Raw genomic sequence first — 20,853 nt, 5'->3', positions numbered from 1 at the left:
ATGAAGGGATATTTTGAGGACTTTTTTGAGTGTGTCTTTCAGGTGACAAATTTGCTCCTTGTTCTCTGTGATTCAGGAAAAGATGCTAGGGTTAGAAGAGTAAGCTGAGAAGGTTTAAAAAGTATATATATCTGCACTTTCCCAAAAGGATATGTAAGCAGAAATAATAATATATGAGTCTGAGAGGAATTAAGCTTACTGTTCCCACTCTCCCTCTGAAAACCTGAAACCAAAGTTTTTTTGTTCCCTTAAGGGTTAACAATACATTATTTAGTTCCTGGGAAGCATAACAATACACTATTATATCTCCGCTATTAAGCTGAGGAGATGTGGACCTCAGTGTTTGGGAAGGTCACTATCCCCAGGAGAGTGGGTGGCACATGGTCTAGTGACAAGTATTATTATTGCCATTTTTGCCAAAGAGGAAGAGTTTTCTCCTAACACAAAAACTTCTTTGGCACCAGCTCCCCATTTCTCCTCTGTTGCTTGCTCTCATTTCCTGTTGTTTTGCTGGCTGAAAGAGAGATCCACCCTTGAAGCAGGAGTGGTGATGCCAAGAGGGGGTTACACATTATTCTCCCTGGTGTAGCTCATGGTCTGCAGCAGCTGGGAAAAATACTGATGGTAGTATGAGAGTCAGCATGTAAAGCCAACAACAGAAGGAACTTTCTAATTAATCATAGTCATGTGTAAAGTGCTTAATGTGTGAAAAACAAAGCGCTGTTTCCCACAACGTGAAATGTGGTAACCAGATGAGTGAGCAAATCTTTTTCTTTCTTCCATGTGGAGCCTTACAGATGCTTCTCAGAGAGAAGAAAAGGGAGAGGAGGAAGGGAAAAAAGAAGTACCAAATGCACTGAAAATGCAGAAATCTAGAAGAGGAAAGAAGTAGGGCAATGATAATTAAGGGTTGTCAGTTGTTCGATTGACAGGACTCTGCTGCCTGAAAGATGTCCAGGCATTGTTCCTGAATTTAAAATATGTACTGCTTGCATCAGGACTCATTTTGTGGGAATCTGTGCAAACACTGGCAGAGCTAAGAAAAGGTCAGGAAAGAAAAAAGGCAAAACTGAAAAACTCATTTAACAATAATGTCTGGTGAGTTTTCCCCTCTGTGTGCCATAGTGATTACAAATGTCTGCTGTAGTGCTTTGTGCTGCAGGTGATTGATCAAGCACAGGCATCATCAACTGTAGTTGTAGCTGAAGAGACAGTATAGCCCAGTGCTATAGCCTGGTATATAGGTGGTATAGCCCCAGTCATTATTATTTTGTCCTTGTGAACCCTCTTGCCTGTCATAGCTCTGCTGTGCCTGCCTGGGGGAATGGTTCCCTGGGACAGGTGGCTCTAGTTAATGAGTTAAGAGCTTTGTTGTTGTCTTAGGGAATAGGGTATCTGGGTGGCCTCTGCGTTCTCTAGCAGTGGTGGTGCATGCTATGTCCTCATACTATACTCTGCAGTGTGATGTGAAACCTTTAGGTTTACTGCTGGGGAAGAACTACTGTGATGACTTGCAAGAAAACCCAATACTGCTTCAGACACTCTGAACTGAAAAAAGCCCACATAAAAGAATAGTAATGTCCAGGGCCACAAAAACACTGCAGTGACACAGAGAGAACCCAGGATAAGGTGTTATGTAGCATCAGTACATGTGCTGCTCGGGGTCAGAGAACAGTCCTTAGTTCTCTTTTAGTTAGTTACATATTTGTAACTGCAGGGACCATCTGGAATCAGTGAGAGATATATCAATTATGTAGCTGAATTAAGTACGTTGACAAATCTCAGTCCTGAGGTGTGTCTGTACCTATGTAGGTACTTTAATAACTGCCAGTAAAACATTATTGGTACTTAATGTGATGTTGAAAGTAGTGGGCTGTACTCACTTGGAAGCTGGTTCAAGTGAGGAAACCAGCAAGCATATTTTGAAGAGAATAACGTCCAAAGAAAGGAATATTTCAAGATTTTTTCAAGCATTCAGCTCAATCTGAGTGGCAGTTTTGCAATATGCACTGCACTCTGCTGCCTTTGCTCAGGGTGCTAATTTCATTGGAATACAAGAGAAGCATTTTTAAATTTTGAAGAATTATATGGAAGTAAAATGTGGGCTGGGTTTTTTTGACTTCCCCCCCCTTCTCTGCAATCCGGATGTATATATTAACAATGATTAGCGAATAGTTAACATTCTCACTCTCCTACTGTGGATGTTAGCCTGCTAAACTAAAAGATTTAGCTTTCTTATTAATTATATTGGTACCAAATATAACAACTTTCTGGCACATATTGTGTCTTTAATTTGAAAGGACTGTAAGACTTTAAGTCTCAAAGGAACTAGGCAGTCTTAATGTGCCTTCAGACATTTTGTATACTCCTTTTTGGATAACATATCAGGATCCACCAGGACCATGCCTTTATGTTCGAAAATGTAAACTAAAAGCTGTCTTTTATTATTTGCACCTTCAATAGCTCTCTCAATGATGAAAATAAGCATAGTTTTTTACTTGCCACACATTGATACTTTCTATATTTTAAATATTTTAGATAATTTTATGCTTAAATTCCTATATATATTCTTTGAATTGCTTTAGAACTAATGGAGTATTCCCCTTGGAAAGAGAAAAACATTGATCTGTCTTTTCTTGTCTTCGGATGATAAAAATAGTATTCTGACATTGCAGAACAAGGGGAATATGACAATCTCATACTATTTGCTTAGTGCATCGATAATGTAGCCATCACAGGAAGGCAGCTGTAATATTACTTTACCTGTCTTATGCAGAAACAAAGTATAATATAGTGTCATTTTGAATCAACAGAGCAGCACTTCACAATTTATTACACACAGTTTTCATGGAAGGAATGAGTACAGAAAAATCACTGATGGGAGGTAAAAAAATTAGATAGTGATACCTCCTGTTTCATTTACAGCACTTATGCCCCTCTGTTTTTGTACAGGAACCTCAACTGTGAAACAATTGTACAGATATACACTGGTTGGAAAGACCCAGCCTTTCCATTGACAGTGTTTTGGCGAAGATATGACAAATTTTTTCACTTTATTGTGATGGCTCCAAAGTTCATAAGATCTTTCTAATATACAGAGCTCAAAAGAGCTCTTTTGGTTAACACTAGGTCTGTATCTATGTGTTGTAGAAAGCTTTCACTGGGATGATGTTTGAAATACAAGTGTAATCTTGACAGATTATTAATTACTCCTGCCATTTTTATTTATCAAAATGTGTTGAACATATTAGTCACCATTTTTACATTTAAACCATTGATGAAAGTTATTATGACTCTGAAGTGTGCTTCATTATTTTGCTCCTCACTTTGTCCTATTAAAAGCATTAGAGGAGGCAGTATCTTTTGGAATAATCTAAAAGAGAGTTGTCCTCTTGTGGCTGTAACTTTTCATGGTTCTTTTTCTCATTAATACAATCTGGCACCACTTCTGCTTTTCCTGGTATTGAAAAGACATCAGTAGTAGTCATGATTTGTGGAAATGTTTTACAACTGGAATGTATCTATTGACTTTTGAGCAGAGTATAGTGAATTGGAGATTTTTTTTAATTGAGACTTGTACTTAATTGGAAAATATCAGCAAAATTGATTTTCATTCTTAAGTCTGACAGTCTGAATTAAAATCTTTTGATAGTGAGTAAACCAGAATTATTTCTCTAGATTTCACACCTGAGGAAAATTTTCTGAAACAAACTGCAGTGGAATTTTAGATAAATGAATGCTCAAAATACTTGACTCTTGACTTCCCATGACCCTGTGCCATTCTCAGTGTAACAGAACAGAGCACTGTGAGCACATTAAGCAAGTGCTAATGAGCACACATGGAACCTAAATACATTCAGATTCCTGCTGTTAAAAGACAGGGAATTGCATTAGATGAAACTAAGGAACAAAACCACAAGGACTGACATAAGTTTGTGGTTGTCAATCTGATTTACTTGGAGAAGAAAACAGAGCCCATATCCCCCGAGAGAGGGAGATCCCACCTGTCATTCAGGGACAAAACCAATGTGTGTCTTTATCAACCATCCTGGAATGTTATGAGAAATCTAACCCTCTTTAATGTCTGTGGATTATTCCATCTGAGTCTTATGTGACCATCATAGATGCGTTAAATTGACTATTCCCTTATAAGATGCAAGGGTAGGCCTTGTTGTACCTTCTTTCAGCAGATAAAATTACAGAGGGAAACTCGAAGCACAGTGAGGATAAAACTCCAGTTGTTTTTTGAAGGAGAAGGATACTTGCTGTATGGCAGCTTTCTGAACAGCCTAATCCTGGGCCTGCTGCAGCCTGCCCCAGCTTGCCCAGAGGATGACTCCTGGGACGTGACTTAGGTGTGTGGCACCCTCCGAGCTTTGCAATTTTCTGCCCAGGCTCCAACTGCTCTGCTGCAGAGGGCATCCTGTAATTCCTGTGCAATGGATGCAATCCCATGCTGGGTAACAGAGCTGGCATTAGATACCTTCATTACCACGTGGGGCCCCAGCTGTTGAACTGAATTGAAAAGCTTAAATAAATGTCCTGTATTGCTTTATGCACCACTGTGCAGATTTCTTGCATTCCATTGCAAGTATTTAGCTAAATAAGGCAAAGCATGTTTTGTTGTAGTTTTGAAGTCCTTGCAATGTTTATGCTCTGCTTACCTTTATCCACTATTGATGAACTGGACTAAGAGAAGAACATTTCAGTTCAGGGTTTTTCGCTGCCTCCCCCCCTTGCCTTTCTCCCTGAATTAGAGCCTTACTCTTGTGTCTGTTGAGGGGTGCTGCCTCTAGAAGAGAGGCATGAGCTATTGAGCTGAAATATCCCTCGAGGTGAATTTTTTCTACTCTTGGGTTTCACCTTTTGGATTTAGTTTCTGCACTTTTTAAAAATGGAAATGACACAGTCTAATAATGCTTAGAGGATTGATTACATAATACCAGGGACTTAAAAATTACTAAAAGTTATAGATATTACTAGATTAAACTAGAATTCATGATACTTATTTTGCTTTGCAGTTAACATTTAAACAGAAATATTCTTATTCTGAGAAGTTATCTAAGAAAAATAATTGCTTTACTGAAAATAGTTAAGCTACAGTAGCATGTGGAGAAAAAAACTAACCAAAACATTTAGAGGAACATGCTTAGCATGTTGTTAGTCACAATCTAGCAGTGTAAACTTGTGTTGCTTGCAAAAGGATAGTTAATGTATTTATTGCACGTACAAGTTAAAACTTGCTGTTTAATGATAATTCTTATCATCTCATCAAGGTTGGTCATGCTCTTCTGAGTATATTCAATTAACAAAACTGGCCTTTTCAGATTCTGAGATTAGAAATTAATTACACTCAGTTTTTGAGGATGTCTTCTTTGTTATTGACAGTCAGGTAGGAGGGAATGTGTGATTACTCAAGTGAAAATAAATCTGACTTGATTGTCAGACTTCAGAAATAATATGCGTTTTTAAATTAAATTTAATATTTTTGAAAATGCAGAAAATATTTTCTAAAATGTCATAGTCCAGATCAGCAGCTCAAATTCCATTAATTTCAATGGATTTGGGATGTCATATTTGTGGTCTCCATGGCAAAATATGTTAAATGACAAAACCAGAATGGATTTGCAGCATAGAGTTTGCATGTCTGATGATCCTTTATTTGATCTTATAACTAAGCCAAAAAATATGATTTTCTAGTTGTAAATGGATTTTCTGGGGGAAAAAAAAGAGACAGAATAAGAATAAAGGATAATTTTTGTGAAATAATAATGCTAGGTATATTGCTGTGGTGCTCTGTGAGCTTTATGAATGTAACATATTCACAAAGATTTTAGTATCATAATGGGCTGAGTGTGCTGACTGAGCTGCATCTCTCCTGTCTTCTTGTACTCCAATCACTGCATACTAAACTTAGCTTTGCTTCTATGACTTTGACTACTGCTACTGCAATTGCAGTTAATTTAGCTGCTCTAATGATAAAGTGCCATGCTACACATGTACCATTTCAGTTACTAGTAACAGACCTAGCAGTGGTAGGATAAATTTGATAGTAGGCTGTTCCACCATAAAGCTAACCCAGTGAAAATACTGCAGATTGGCTTTGTTGGACAAGTGGAGAGAGCTCACCCTTAACATGACCATGTAGATCTCGGAGGTCTTTTCCAACCCCGTTGATTCTATGATTCTATGATTAGTTCTCATACAAGGATAGTACAGGAACTTGTTTATCCAGGACATGGATAAACAGGGTGTGAGACCTTCCTATTCAGTGGCAACCAAATACTGCCCTTGTGCTGTTTTGGCCATAATTTCAAAGTGACTGATAAGACTCTGTAGCTACATTAGGCCTTTGTCCATGTGTAACATAGTATGTCATAAAATATCAGATGTTCCAAAATTCTGGGGGTTGCTGCCTAAGTGGTTTTGCAGACATAAAATGGGAAAAGTATAGCAAGAGGACTCAGAGGATTTTATCCATGTTCAGTGTTGATGCTGACTTCAAGGTCCTGCATTATATTTCCTTCAAATAAAAAACTACTGCTAATAAATATGTATCACCTGATGCCATAATGAGCTATTACAACAAGAGTGTGCATGAAAGAGAAATATGAGAAACATTCCTTGAATGACCTAGAAAATCTCTTCACAAATTATTACTGCAACAGGAATTGTAGCATAAAAGATGTATCAACTGTTCTCATTTTCAAAGTATAGTCTGCGCTGAAGTAAATTCCACAACAGGTCAGTTGTTCACATCCTTGGGATGTTTAAAAAACTAATGACTAAAAAATCAAGGATAGTGTACATAAAGGCATGATCAAAGACGTATATATGCCACAAGTATAGTTTTTAACATAGACCGGAAAGCACCAGGCCGATGTCGCTCAATTTAGAGTTTAGCCCCAGGGCACTTCAGATGTGGAACAGGAATTTCCAATGCCAAGTCATGCTGCTTTCTACTCCATCTGTTTTTTTGTGGCACAGATACAGTGATGATAGCTGCCTCTTTCTAAAGGGGAGAAGATAAAGATACTTTGTATGAAAATAATTGTTGGGGATTTGCACCTCAGTTAGATGGTGAATGACTCAACTTCCTTTTATCAGCAAAACCCTTGGTGAAATTTCACTTGGAAAGGATGGGGAGAAATGCTATGGCAGGATGAACAGATGTCATCAGAAAAGTTGTTGCAGCAAAGACAAGCTATAGGGAAGCAGAATAACAAACTGGATGATCATGCTTCATGAGTGTTTGACAGAGAAAAAGACAAAACTACACTTTTTGTCTTGGACTGAGGACAGTTTCAAAGCTATAGTCCAACTGACTCAAAAACAACATAAGAAAGATGTACCAAAAGGACTTTTTTTTCCTCGGGGAGAGAGTGGAAAATTACTGCTTATATATTTGTGTGTGTCACAAATGTTGATGCAAAAGTAAATGATGACAGGAGAGCATCTCCACACAAAGTGACATAGATCCTTTGATAAGCAGGACCTATCCATGTTTTAATATAATTTTGTGTCAGATTATGCTCCTGTCAAGGATCACCAAACATATTATGAAGGAAAGTGGTAGATTCTGTACCTTTTTGATATCTGTGGTTCAGCTATTAATCTCTTCTGGGAAGAAGCTGAGCAGTAGTTGTTTAATAACCTAGGATAGTCATTGGGTTTTCAATAGTGTGAATTTATATTTCTGCTCTTGCACTGTAAAACTTAGACAAACATTACCACTTTGACTGATGTGTGCTCATCTATAGACACGTACCATACAAAATGTAAGTTAATTCTTGTTCGGATGCCTTTTTTTTTTTTTTTTCAACTATGCAGACTCTGGACACACTTTTGCTTTTAAATGTTTGAGCTCTGTCAGGTATAATTCCTTCTCATGGTCAATCTTTACATGATTCGCTCTGTATTATCATTATAAATACTTAGTCACGACGGTGGGGAATTAAACATATTTAGTACTCGTTTTGATAACAGGTACCATGAACCACTAGGGATTTGCAGCAGAAAATATTAACATCACTGCCTACATCAAAACATGTTTAAATTTGTCTTGTTATTACATCATTTATTTTTTTTATAAATAACACATATAGTTTGTTTATATGACTTCCACATCCATCTTCTCCCAGTCAACCAGCAGTAGGACAAGAGGGCATGGTCTTAAGCTGTGCCAGGGGAGGTTTAGGTTGAACACTAGGAAAAATTTCTTACAGAGAGAGTAATCAGCCATTGGAATGGGCTGCCCAGGGAAGTGGTGGATTCACTGTCCCTGGAGGTTTCTAAGATAAGACTGGATGTGGCACTTAGTGCCATGGTCTAGTACCCACAGCGGTGTTGGACTTGATGATCTCAGAGGTCTCTTCCAATCTGCTTGATTCTGTGATATTTTAGGATGACAGCAATTTGCTGATTGAATAGGGATCTTAAAATATAAAGCCTTGAATTCTTGACACATTGTCTTCAACAACATGAAATTTGAGTGGAATAGAAAAGAAGGGTGAGGAAACATCTTCTTCCTTCAACAGGAAGCACTTGTGCAGACAGTTTCTGAATGAATATTCTGCTTTTGTTTCTTTAGTGATTTCCTGTAAAATTTAAAGCTTTTTTTTTGGCCTGCCCAGTTTAACATCCTTTTGAACATGAATGCACGTTTTTTGATCATTCTGTGAAAAAAAATAATCAAAAAGGACTGAAAATCCTAACAAGATTTTGGAGTCTGATTTCAAAGTGTTAATCAGTCTGTCTGAACTTACCCAGGATCAGATACCATCCAGGTCAGCACAAAGGTGATGGTAGCTGTTTTAACGCATATTTTCAGTGCTGAAGAATTAGATCCTCTTAGGAAACCAATAAAATATTATTAAACAATATTCCTTTAGACACTGCCAAATTTCACTTTTGCCTTACATCGATAAAATTGCTTGTATGAACATACAAGCATGCTGTCTTTTCTGAGTGCAGTGAAGGAGCTTTTGCTGTAATGTCTAACTACAATGTGAACTAGTATCTTGCTAGCAGTATATTAATGTATACTGACAGTTTATTTTCTGATGAAAAATGAATGTGCTACGATTTTAACCCTAAAGCTTGTTGAAAGCATTTGCAGACATTTGAAGACAGTACTTATCCTTTTTGAGAAAGGACTTAGTGATTAATTTATTTAAAATTTTTAAAAATTTGTATTTATTTTTCATTCCCTTTAGCTCTGCAAAAAAATGACAAAACAGCTTCCTAAGTGGAAAATTTTTGGGAAACAGCTTTGAGTCCAGGGCACATGGCACATATTTTGTGCATCTCTGGTCTCATACATTGAAGGAATTTTATTTCTTTTCAGAGTTGAAACATGAGATCTATGTTTGGAGACTGACCGCACAGCGCATTAACCCAGCCAGCAGAGAGGAGACTGCTGTGAAATGCCTCTTGATGCAGAAGGTGCTGACTCTGGAGATGCTCCTGAGGAAGAAGCTGAGGACGTTTCACAGGTAAGCAAGGGCAAACATGTCCCACCTCTCCTACTCCAATCCTCGGAGGGGACAAGCTGCAGGCACAGTCCATTCGTTGCATTGGCAAGGAGCTCCTGCTCATCTCAGTCTACAGCCAGCAATGATAGTGTGGCTTTGCTAACATCAGGGGTAACATTTTTGTTTGCTTCCACCAGCCCAGGGCTCAGAACTAGTAACTTCAGTAATGTCTGATCAGGCATCCTCACTGGGATGAGACCTATATTCTTAGCTGTCTTGATCACATGGATGTTGGGGCAGATATGAAGCCACCTTCAGCCTCAGTAAAACCCAAAGTATTTTAGGACAAAACCGATGTGTAAGGCCCAGAAAATATATATCAATGTAACCCAAATTTAAAGGCTTAGAATTTTCAGGTAGATTTTGGTTTAAAAAGATCACAAATATGTCATTACACTTTTCTCTGCAGTTGTGGCTTCAGTGCAGTAAAATGTTGTAATTTCTTTTTTTTTACTGAAAAATTCAAGTGTTCTTTAATGAATGGTTGAGTTTGAAAAATGTCACCAGTGAATTGCTGTGTTTTAAAATTATTTCATAATCAAATTTTTAGTGTGAACTTGAGTGTGGATATAATTATCTGTTTATGTATAGAAAAGAAGTTTATATGAACTAGGACTAATAAAAATTATAACCTTGTTTTGTTTACATTCTGATAAAACCAGATGTTATGCCATGGAATTCGATTACTGAGAATAGCAGTGATAAATATCGTGCATATGAATTGACTAAAGTGAAACTGTAATAATTAGTTTTAATTAATAAATACGTTAATATGAGCAAGAAAATGTAAATATTATTTTTTAAACTATTCCAGTAATAAGATAGTTTACATTATTTTTTATGATATTGTGTACTTTGAATGGAGTGACAGTATTAATACTTAAGGATAAAAAAGGCTGTTAAAATTGCCTCCTTTTCAAAAGGTTGTAGCAGATTATTAGACTTTACAATACTCTAAAGAAGATACTTCTGAAATATAAATAAAAATTTTATATTCAATCTTGAAAATCGGGGATTTCTCCAGCACAGCACATTTACAGCAATGTGAAAATTCATTAGCATTAACAACAGTGCTCCTGAACTGCAAGCCCCAAGGCTTTTTGCTGGAGGGCTTGACTGTGCTGATAATGCAATGAAGTTATTTGGATCTTAAAAAACTTCATTATAAAATGCAAATGCGAAACATATGTGTTCTGACTTGTTAATGTTAGCACATGACCCTTGTTCTACTGCAAAGTGACACACATCAGCTCCTGAAACTACTAAGGGAACTACATATTGCAGATAGCCAGATCCTATGCTAAGGTCCATACCCTGGAGTCTAGCTCCTTCCCAGCCTGTGGCTCTGCATGAACAGAAGGGTTTGTGTATTAGTGGAGCTTGTTACAGAGTGGAGTCTTAACTGAATGCTCATGGGAATTTTGAGGCTGGCTGTAGGAAGGCTGTGACTCCTTTGTAATATGAGTAACTCCATAAGGAAAGAGGTGATGTATATGTTATAAGAGGGATTTATTCCAACACTCTTGGCACTCTGGAAAAAAGCAGGTGTCATTTTCTTTCAGACAAATTTCACAAGAAGATAAAAACTGGGAAACAAATATTCAGGAACTTCAGAAAAAAGTAAGTAGATGGCAGTTTTTCTCAGTATTCATGTAAATGAAGTTATGCCTTTATATAGAGATAGTGCTTTGAATCTAATGGAAATTTAATAACTCTCATGGTAGCAGAAAAGTTGGCGGGCAGGGTGGGCTGGCTTCTCGGTGGGACAAGGTTGTTGTTAGTGAGGTTTTGTTAGGTTTTATACTTTTGTTCCTTAGAAAAATAAAACTTAAGGAATCAATAAATGATTCATCACTGTTTTCTTAAATTTTTCATCTGTGAACCTTTCATCCAAAAAGGTTCAGAAAGTGTCAATAGGTTGTTTAAGGTGATGATGAATGATGATAGACTACACTCCTCCTAATGTACTCAGTGCTGACTCTAATTTACTACACTGTGTGTGACATTACTGCTTTTATTATTCAAGAAGGGATAAATGACTTGGATAAATCTTGTTCTTTTGGCTGAGCACACATTCATATCACCTAAGTCTTTATGATGAAACTGAGGAGATGTAAACTCTGCAGTGGGATTAATGTCTCCTAAATTTAATTGTGTAAATGTCACAATCTCTCTACATCACTGGCATCACTAATGAATCCAGACCTGTTTCTGAGAGCTCAAGTCCTTGACTGGGAGACCCCTGTCCTGGGTGTCATACCAAACCACAGCAAAACCAACAGATTTTCTTACAAAGTTTTATACCTTTTTCAAGGCATTGCATAAGAGACAATTTTTTAAAAGCACAGAGATTTTAGCAGAGCTTTAAACTCTAAACAGGGGAGGATCTCAGTCTGGGAGAAGGTGATTCCCTGGGTTGGTGATGAAAGTGAGATCAGAGCACAGAAGTAGAGACACAATGGGAAGCACTGAGTCTGACAGTTGAGGCCACAAGAGGATTAGCACAGGGAAGCAGAAGCTGGCCACGGAGGTGTGGAAACTCCATAGCGATGATGGGCTTGGCATGTCTGTGAGAGTTGTACAGGGGGCATGAAAGATTTGACCTCTAGGGTAGTTTATAGGTTTTCAAAGCACACATGAAAAAAAGGATGATTTTGTGCAGGGCCATGAAACCACAGAGTGTTTAGAATGCCTTCTGAGGTAGGAATTGCATTTCTCCTAGTGAAATGAGGTTGTGATTGGGGGTGGCTGAACACGACTGAATGTATACAGCAGGTGCTAGATACTTGTATCTCTTAAAATACATTGGGGCACATATTTGTTTTTCATAGGTATGCATAAGATGCATACTTGTAAAAACTATTTAAGTAGTTCTGTTATTTTATACTGAAGAGGAGTATACAATACAGGAATAGTAGTTTGCACTTCACACATGCTTTTGTGAACTCTGTGCATAATAGATAGCTCCTTCTTTAACACAGTTATTAATTTTGTTTTCCTGTCTGTCTGTCTACAGCACAGAATAACAGACAAAATTCTCCTTATCAAATGCCTGACTGTGCTGGGATGTGTTATTCTTATGTTTTTTCTCAACTCATTTGTTCCAGGGATCTACCTAGATCTTGGTAAGTTTCATAGTTTTGTTCTATGTAAGTAAAGCAAGCAACCTTTCTGAAAAAAGCGCAGCTGTATTTTCCTGAGTCTGGACCTTCTAGATCTTTTCAGAAAGCCATTTTTCATATGTTTCTGGCCTCACAATTCCACCAGGTTAATCAGAACGGTAATTTCTCAGAACAGGTTTTCAAATTCAGTTTCTCAAAAGGTTTTCAAAATGCAATCATGTCCCAGTTACCCCAGGATGAATAACAGAGAGTGCTCATGACTTCATTTTCCAGACCTTCTGATACTAATAAGCTGGCTAAACATTACTGAATGAGCAAATTTGACCTTGGCATCATTGCACTGTACGTTTGAGTGAATGACCAAGATGCATTAGAGAGATCAGGAAATAATCACTTCATGGAAGAACAAAGAAGTATAAAGAGCTTATTAAGTGAATTAAGTATTATAATTAATACTTATGTATAGAGAGCTCTTTGTGTAGCTTCTGGTCTCCAATACTTTATCACCATAATAAATCACTTACCAACATAAAACCAGGAAGATGCTGTATTTGTGTGAAATAAAAGTAGTTGTATGCATACTTTCTATATAGAGACATATGCGGAAGTTTTTATACAGATAGTTGTATATGTGTATGAGGACAAGATCTGCATATCCTGAAAAGAGAACCAAATCGAATCTCACATTTAACTGAAGGACAGTAATAAAACCTACCTGTGCATTGCCCAATAAAAAGTTGATCTTTTTGTCTGTTTGGCTGCTAAGCACTTCAAAGTTATGGAATTTCAGATTTATGTTCTTCATGTAATCTGAATTTCCCCACTAGGTACATCCACCTCAGTGGCTGAAAGATGGAACAGTCTTGAAGAGGAATAGCTCATAATCAATAAATCATTGACTGGATACTCATATACACAGATAATATATTGACATTTATTTTTTCTGTGCAAAATACACAGCCAGTTAGAGCTCTACAATGGTAATCAGGTTGTAAACAATACCTTCCACATCTGCTGCTGACAGACTATTTGCCATGGAAATGGGCAATGTTAGCCCATAAAGATTATTGGCTGTTAAGAAGTTAAAAGGTGTACTGACATATTATAACAGCAAAAGTGCTGTATTAATGAGGTATAGGAAAATGCAGAAATTGAAGATATTTGAAGGCATTTGAAGTCATGGTGGCTGAGAACATAAGGCTCTCACATCGACAATTTAAGAAATCAATTTATACCCCTACTTTTCTGCCTCAGATAAGTGGCACTGAACCATAAAGGATTTCTTGAATTAAACCTAACATCTCTAAGTACTTTTGAAAAGCCACAAAGAGTCAGTAAAGATCAAACAGCACTGCTTGCATATGCTCTTGGTAAGATATTTTTTCAAAACTGCAAAACAGTTGGAGTCAATGCTAGAAGAAACATAACAACTAGTGATCATTTTTTGTCCTATGTTATGCCAGTAAAATAAATGAAAACAAATGGAATGTTTGGCAGCATAGGTTTCTGTTATTCAGTAGCTGAGTAACAACCTTGAAAGTAAATAGAACTGTATGTGTTCTGTATAATTTCTCCCTGTTCTGCATTTATGGCAAACTGTTGGATTAATGAATAAATGTTACTAAAGCATACACATAATTTCTACTAACATTTAATGAAACCCGTAAACTTCTACTGAGAAGTTTACAAGTTTCATTAATTTACAAGTTTATGGATTCGTATTGTTGATTCCCCAGTTCCACTATCTTGGTGATAGCTGTCACTTATTTATCATTACTGAAGTAGTGCCACTCTGAGTCTCTGGATTTTAGGTCTCCAGTGCATGGAAATGAATTTCCTAATATACACTAAATCTTGTACTCTGTTGGTTTGGGTAAATTTGTTCAACATGTTTTTCTCATAACAATGAAAGTAGATTCTAGTTCAGTGTTTAACTTTCTACTAGAATAATGATTTATACAGAGGGTGAAGTGTTGGAAATTTAATAACTTTAAATTGCATTTGGTAGAGTGAATTAGAAAGATTTTAGAATTCTTTATCAGTCCCCCGCATTGATACAATTTTTTCATTATGAACTTTGAATCATTAATATAATTTGAAGGTACTGACATTTAATTTAAATAATAAAACTTCCATACTTAGCTGCCTTTTAAAATGCAGAACTCTTTCTTGTTCAATTTTCTTGTACCTGTTCATCAATTTACTTAATCTAATTCTATGAAATATCTGTGTTATTAAAAAATTAGTACTGAAACTTTAAATAAACAGATACTGCAAATCTTCAGATTTCTAGAGAGCTTTCATTTGGCCTTATGGAACTCTATTGATAGAGCATTGATAAAACATCTGAGAAAAGATGACAAAGGATGAAAGTAAAGCCCCTTTGAGGATTGTACCAGGCTCCTGTTTTGACTTTAACTGTTAGGCAGGCATGTCTAGCTTTGAACTATACTGAGATCCCCCAAAAGAGACAAAAGATTTTAAAAGTAATATAAAGCAAAATTTTGTTGAAATTCCAGCTACCTTTTGTTGTCGTTGTTGTTTGTTTGTTTTAATGGGGGATGCTCAAAGTGACTGGGCCAGAAAGAATACCAAAATAAACCTGTAGCCCAATTCCTTCTCCTTCTGTGGGGCAGGTCCTTCCTCTTTGGTTTGATTTCAGTCAGTTAAATGAGTAGTTGAGCGGCTATGAAATATGTGCAGTTCCTTCTAGCATCCATGAAGAGGGATCCATTGTCTCTGTGGGCCTGCTTTTGTCTGCCCCTCTCAGTGATCTCCGCATGCAAGGTGGGCAGCCTGCTCTGTGCAGATACCCTCGCTCTTGCTCCCTTCCACCTCTGGACATCTCTTTTCCAGGGCCAGGCTCAGTAGTTTCCGTTAAAGGGGAAGGTCATCTCCTCCTTTTAGATGGTTGCAGCAGATTCTGTTGCTTTCATAATTCAAGGAACGAGCTTCCAGACCAAGGGAAAAGAGATGGTGCCTGTTTCAGAGAAAAGGTACTGTCTCTATTTTGTCTGCAGACTGCTGGAAGCTGGGACAGTATGCCAGGAGAAATACAACTGTGTTTTTGCCTTATTTGCATATTAATTCCCACCTTATTGCCACCATTTTCCCTGTTGAAGACATTACTCTTGCATAGGTGAACCTATGGTGTTACCATCCATGGCTTTTCTCATGTTCCTTTGATGAATTATTTAAGCAAGGAGACAGGGAGAGACTTTTTGGACTCACTGAATTCTTCCATAATTTAGGACTGCCGTTTGCTTGCCTGAGGGATCTGTCTTGGATTTTTTTGTTTCTGCAGAGGGGTTAATATCTTAATGCTACAGTCTAAGTCCATTCTGGTATCTTTGGTGACAAAGATGTCTGTGATCCTTCAGATATCAATATTCAAGCTAATTTCCTTCATCTGCCCATAAAATAATCTTTAGGGATGATCAATAATCAGTGGAGGTGATCAACAGCTGTAATTCAGCTAGGTTTCAGCTTTGGTATGATTAAAGCAGTGTTAGCAAAAATCTCAAACTTAGGAACTTAGAAAAAAATATGGTTTTATTCATTTAGCTAACTAGCATGATCACTAAGATCTTCCTGGGTAGTAGGACAAGTTCTATAATCAGCACTCAATGTCACATCTGTCAAGTAAACATCCAAGATTAAAATTTTCCACATCATTCTTACTCTAAATCTAAAATCCCTCAATATTTACAGACAAAGTTGATCTTGTTTGATGACAATTTTTTATGTAGTTAAATCTAATTTCTCTTGCAAAACTTCCTCTTGTCCTCTAAATTCACTTGGTTTAACTTCTGACTGTAGACTTAGTCTGCAGCTACTTTTGAGGGTCTGAAGCTCTCTTTTTGCAGTTTATGGTAACTAGCTGTATCTTGCATTATTGAAACATTTTAAAATGGTGACTGAAATACTGGAAAAGTGGGAAAATAATTGTTTGCATTTAATTTAAACTGACTTCTCTTTATTTGGTAGGCCATGTTATGCAGAGCTCCTTTTTATTTTATTTTATGTTTAGGGTAAGTATTAGAAAAAGATTCTTCATCCAGAGGGTGGCTGGGCACTGGAACAGGATCTGCAGGGAAGTGGTCACAGCACCAAGCCTGACAGATTTCAAGAAGTGTTTGGATAATACTCTCAGGGACATGGTGTGATTCTTGGGGATGGTCCTGTGCAGGGCTAAGAGTTGGACTCGATGATCCTTGTGGGTCCCTTCCAACTCATCATATTCTGTGATTCTGTGGTCACTAACCACTTTTGAGTTACTGATAAACCTTTGCTCTTTATTATCTTATGTATCCCTTTTAACTGCAGTTATTCACCCTGTGGACTCTTATCTGTGGCAATTTCATTCTTCCCTTACTGTTTTCCATTAACATTCCGTCTACACGAAGCTATGATGCTGCTTTCTGTGACTAAAGTAGTTTCTTTACTTCCTGATCTGACAGTGGTAAACAGAGCAAAGAATTGTAGCAAGACCATTCAACCTAATGTACTAAGACATAGTAAAATTAGAGCCACGGTGTCAGAGACCGGATTCGTATCTCACTGGATTGTTTGATTGATGGGTCAAATAAACCACCGGGGGGGGTGGGGGTGGTGAGGGGTGAGGGAAGGGCTAGGTCTAGGCCTGGAGCCAACATGGCTTAGTCCATGCAGAGCACATGGCAGGGAAAGCCATGTGGCTGGGTTGTCAATAAGGTCTGCCTGGTGGCCTGCCCACAACACACCCCCTGGAGCCTACAACTGGCTGTGGCACCCGTCACTTTGGCTAGGGGGACAGTGAGTGGCAGTGAACCAAAGGTCCTGCTTAGAGGGAATGGCCACAATAGCCAGAGTCTGTAAATAGACATGCACATGGTCTCCATCATCCTCTTGGCCTCTGCCCTCCTGACCTGTCAATATGTGACCTCCAGAGTGGTAAATATGTTTCCTCTCTTTCTCTTTTTATTCTTTCTCCTTTTAATCTCTCTTCCTTTACTCCTGTGGGCAATTTAAACACCTGTTGTCTGTAGTCAAACTGTGGTAATTCACTTAAGTTTGGGTTGGTGGTTGTCTAGTAATAGTTTATAATTTGCTATTAAGTGCAGTACTTCTGTAAATTGAGTTCTTTGTACTGTTATAGTGAAATGCTTTTCCTTGGTTTGCATGTTATCTCTATAAAACCCTTTTTGACAAAACACCTATTTGCTCACCAAATTAAAAGAAATCTCTTAGAGAAAAATGTGTGTTTTTTCTCTTGATGTGAACTCAAGGTATCAAAGAATCAAAGACTTTGCAAGGGTTCATGTGGATAAAATCTCTTGAAGTCCAAAATTAAAGTGTACAGCTGGTAAAAGCAAGTAGCTTCTGGACCAGGGTGTAACACATGAGTTTAGGTAGTCCTCTTTGAAAGTCCTCAACCCTTTCTGGAGACTCTTCTGGGTCCTTGCAGTTGTGCTTGCAGGGGCTGCTCTGCAGCCCTTTCCCCCAGGTGGTATCAGCTCCTATTGTCAGTGTAGTTAGATATATCTGTCCTCATTCAGTGCTCTTGAAATCCCTGCTTGTGCTTCATTTGTGTACTGTTTACTGTTCTGGCATGCAGCGACATTGGTTTAGGTTGGCTAGTACTTCTACACTGAGGTCCAGAACAGCTCTGCATGGGACTGACCTGCTGGCCTCTGAGTATGTAGTATAGAGACTTGATTGCTCTGTGAAGGTGCAAATTGTTGTTTTAAAATGAGAATGGACATAATTGTGTTTGAGAGATTTAGTACATCTTTGATTCATAGTCATGCTGAATAGATTCCTGATATAGTGTACATGAATAAGAGTTAAAAGCAAATTTGACAATTAATCTAATGAGAATGTTGGAATGGAGCTAAATCAGTGCAGTCAGCGTTGAATTGGATTTAGAAAGACTGGTCCAGATGTTAGTTACTCAACCCTGTCAGCAGAACACTTTGCTTCTGAAAATAAGAGAAATCTGCTTTTCATGGTCCTTACAGTTTTAATTTATTTTAGGATAGTTTTCAAAAAAATCTACCTTGAAATAGCTCAGTTTTCTTTATAAACATGTAGTTATGCATGGAGAATATCCCCTGTCCATGCAGCTGCCCGTACACTTGAGAAAAAAACAAGAACCAGTAGCATTTGTGTCTGCCATTGCAGCCTTCGATCTTTATTGCTCACTTCTAGAAAAGCTGACCTTTCCTTTATCTTGATATTTTCGGCTTCTCTATTTTAGGTTCAAAGAGTCAATAATCTATGACAATAGAGTGTGTTTGTTTGCAGTGACCTTTACCGAGATAATTCTGTACTTTCTTAGACTTATGAGTTGGTGCAGTATACACAGGTATACATCTGTCAGTACATCTTCCCTGTAGATGCAGTGCCTAGCTAACAGCAATCTCTAACCAGGGTTTCCTTCTTACAGTGCTCTATTTTGAATGCCATTCTATCTTATCTATGAAATTGTGTTTGAAGACTTAATGAAGTTAGGTCTTGACATTACAATACAACGGTGAATATGATTTCTGCACTCTGACTTCACAGTATTACAGCTATGCAACAAACTCCAGAGCATCCTTTCCTAACGCACATGTGCTGATCTGGGATTACAGAGCAGCCAGTCCTGTGCCTTCTTGTTTTATGCTACACTTCTGTTTTTTATTGCTGCAATTGCAGAATAGGTTTCTGCTTCTTTTGCCTTGCATGGGGTTATAGTTTCCACTAATTTTTTATGTGTTCTTTTATTACTCTTGTACCAAGCATTTACTGGTGTGGTGCAACTCTTAGACTGTCATCATCACAGTTCTGTCACCATCACAGTTCTGTCTCCAAGGAGCAGCCTTAAACTGTGGTGCTAAAAATAACACAGAACAGAAAATGATTTCTATGAAGCTAAGCCTGTGAAAAGAGGCTGCTCAAAAGACTAGGAAGTTGCTTTGTGAGAAGCTAAGTTTATTAAAAAAAAAGAATAATAAAGATAAAACAGTGCTTATCTGTGGACAGCGAGTACTACTTCTAAACATTCAGCAAAATTTCAAAATGCATTTTCAGGGATGCTTGATAAAATAAACCAAAACATTTCAGAAAACAAAATACGGAACATTTTCTTTTACATTCAGAACTCCAGATGATACATATTTTTTGAGTAGAGCAAGCACTACTGGAAATATGTCTTTGATTTAACTTTTTCACCTCAATATTTTTATATGCTTTTACAAGATTGAGCATATACTTTGCATAACATTACAATTACACCATGGTATATTCAGAGCTGGCATACATCCTTAGGCTACATTTTAAGGGGTTGTAGAGCTAGTTAGGTATCTTCTGACTAAGCTGTTGGGACACAGTTATAGATGTTACTCATATATTCATTACCATGCTGTGTAAATAATTATTCAAAGGTAAGTGCCAAATATGTTTTAGCTGGTAAGCCTGTAAACCATTGTGGACTTAAAATGGTTTTTGCAGTTCACAAAAAGTGGCTGTGACTTTTCTGACAAATATAAAATTTTAAAGAGTACAGAAAATGAAAATCATAATTTTCTCAGGGTCAAATGTAGAAAAAATCAGTGTATCCCTCCCCTCCCATTGTTTGCAGAGAGGAGCATTATATTTTCATTTGTCAGAAGCTGGTCAACCTGATTTAAAAAAAAAAAGACTCCACTTATTTCTAAGCCACTATAAATATTTGACACTGAATATCGTTTTGCCTGAATCTTCCTTGCTGCTGTTACAGCTCCTTCTCACTCTGTCTTGTCCTACCCACTACTGCCTGCCACAAACAGGTTGCGCTCTGCCCTTTGGAGCAGCCTGGCATTCACCTAAAGACTTGCCAGGACCCTTTTAATCATCTTATCTTTGAGCTAAATATCCTGGATTCTTTAACTTTTTCCTCAAAAGTCAACTTTTCAGGCTGAAAAAGTACCCTCAGTGTTCATAAATTCTGTGCATGTAAAGTGAATATACAGTGTCCACATTTTCACTTTGTTTGGAGGAAGCTTGTTATGCTTTTCAGCTGGCAGTAGGTCAGACAAAATTACTTTTGCTGAGGAATAGAAATTATTCTTAATGAGCATTTGAAAGTCCTACAAATTGCACAGTAATTTTTCTTTCATTTCTTTCTCTTTCTCCTGCCTACCTCCAAATTCTAGATTTCTATTTGATTCTATTAGATTGTTTTATGTTTGCAAGTT

The 20,853-nt window shown here is 37.5% G+C and overlaps 1 protein-coding gene across 1 annotated transcript in view; it reads left to right on the top strand.

Annotated features, from left to right (window-relative positions):
* Positions 1 to 20,853, top strand: part of OCA2 (OCA2 melanosomal transmembrane protein) — a 167,219-nt gene that overhangs the window by 70,650 nt on the left and 75,716 nt on the right. The window contains exons 15-17 of the mRNA XM_017818343.1: positions 9,347 to 9,494; positions 11,096 to 11,153; positions 12,550 to 12,658. Of these exons, the coding sequence (XP_017673832.1) occupies positions 9,347 to 9,494; positions 11,096 to 11,153; positions 12,550 to 12,658 (315 nt within the window). The remainder of the gene's footprint in view (positions 1 to 9,346; positions 9,495 to 11,095; positions 11,154 to 12,549; positions 12,659 to 20,853) is intronic.

This window comes from Lepidothrix coronata, unplaced genomic scaffold (assembly GCF_001604755.1).
Source record: "Lepidothrix coronata isolate B3197 unplaced genomic scaffold, Lepidothrix_coronata-1.0 Scaffold68, whole genome shotgun sequence".
Taxonomy (NCBI): Eukaryota; Metazoa; Chordata; class Aves; order Passeriformes; family Pipridae; genus Lepidothrix; species Lepidothrix coronata.
The sequence above is the reverse complement of the archived record's forward strand: the minus strand, read 5'-3'. Positions and strand labels throughout refer to the sequence as shown.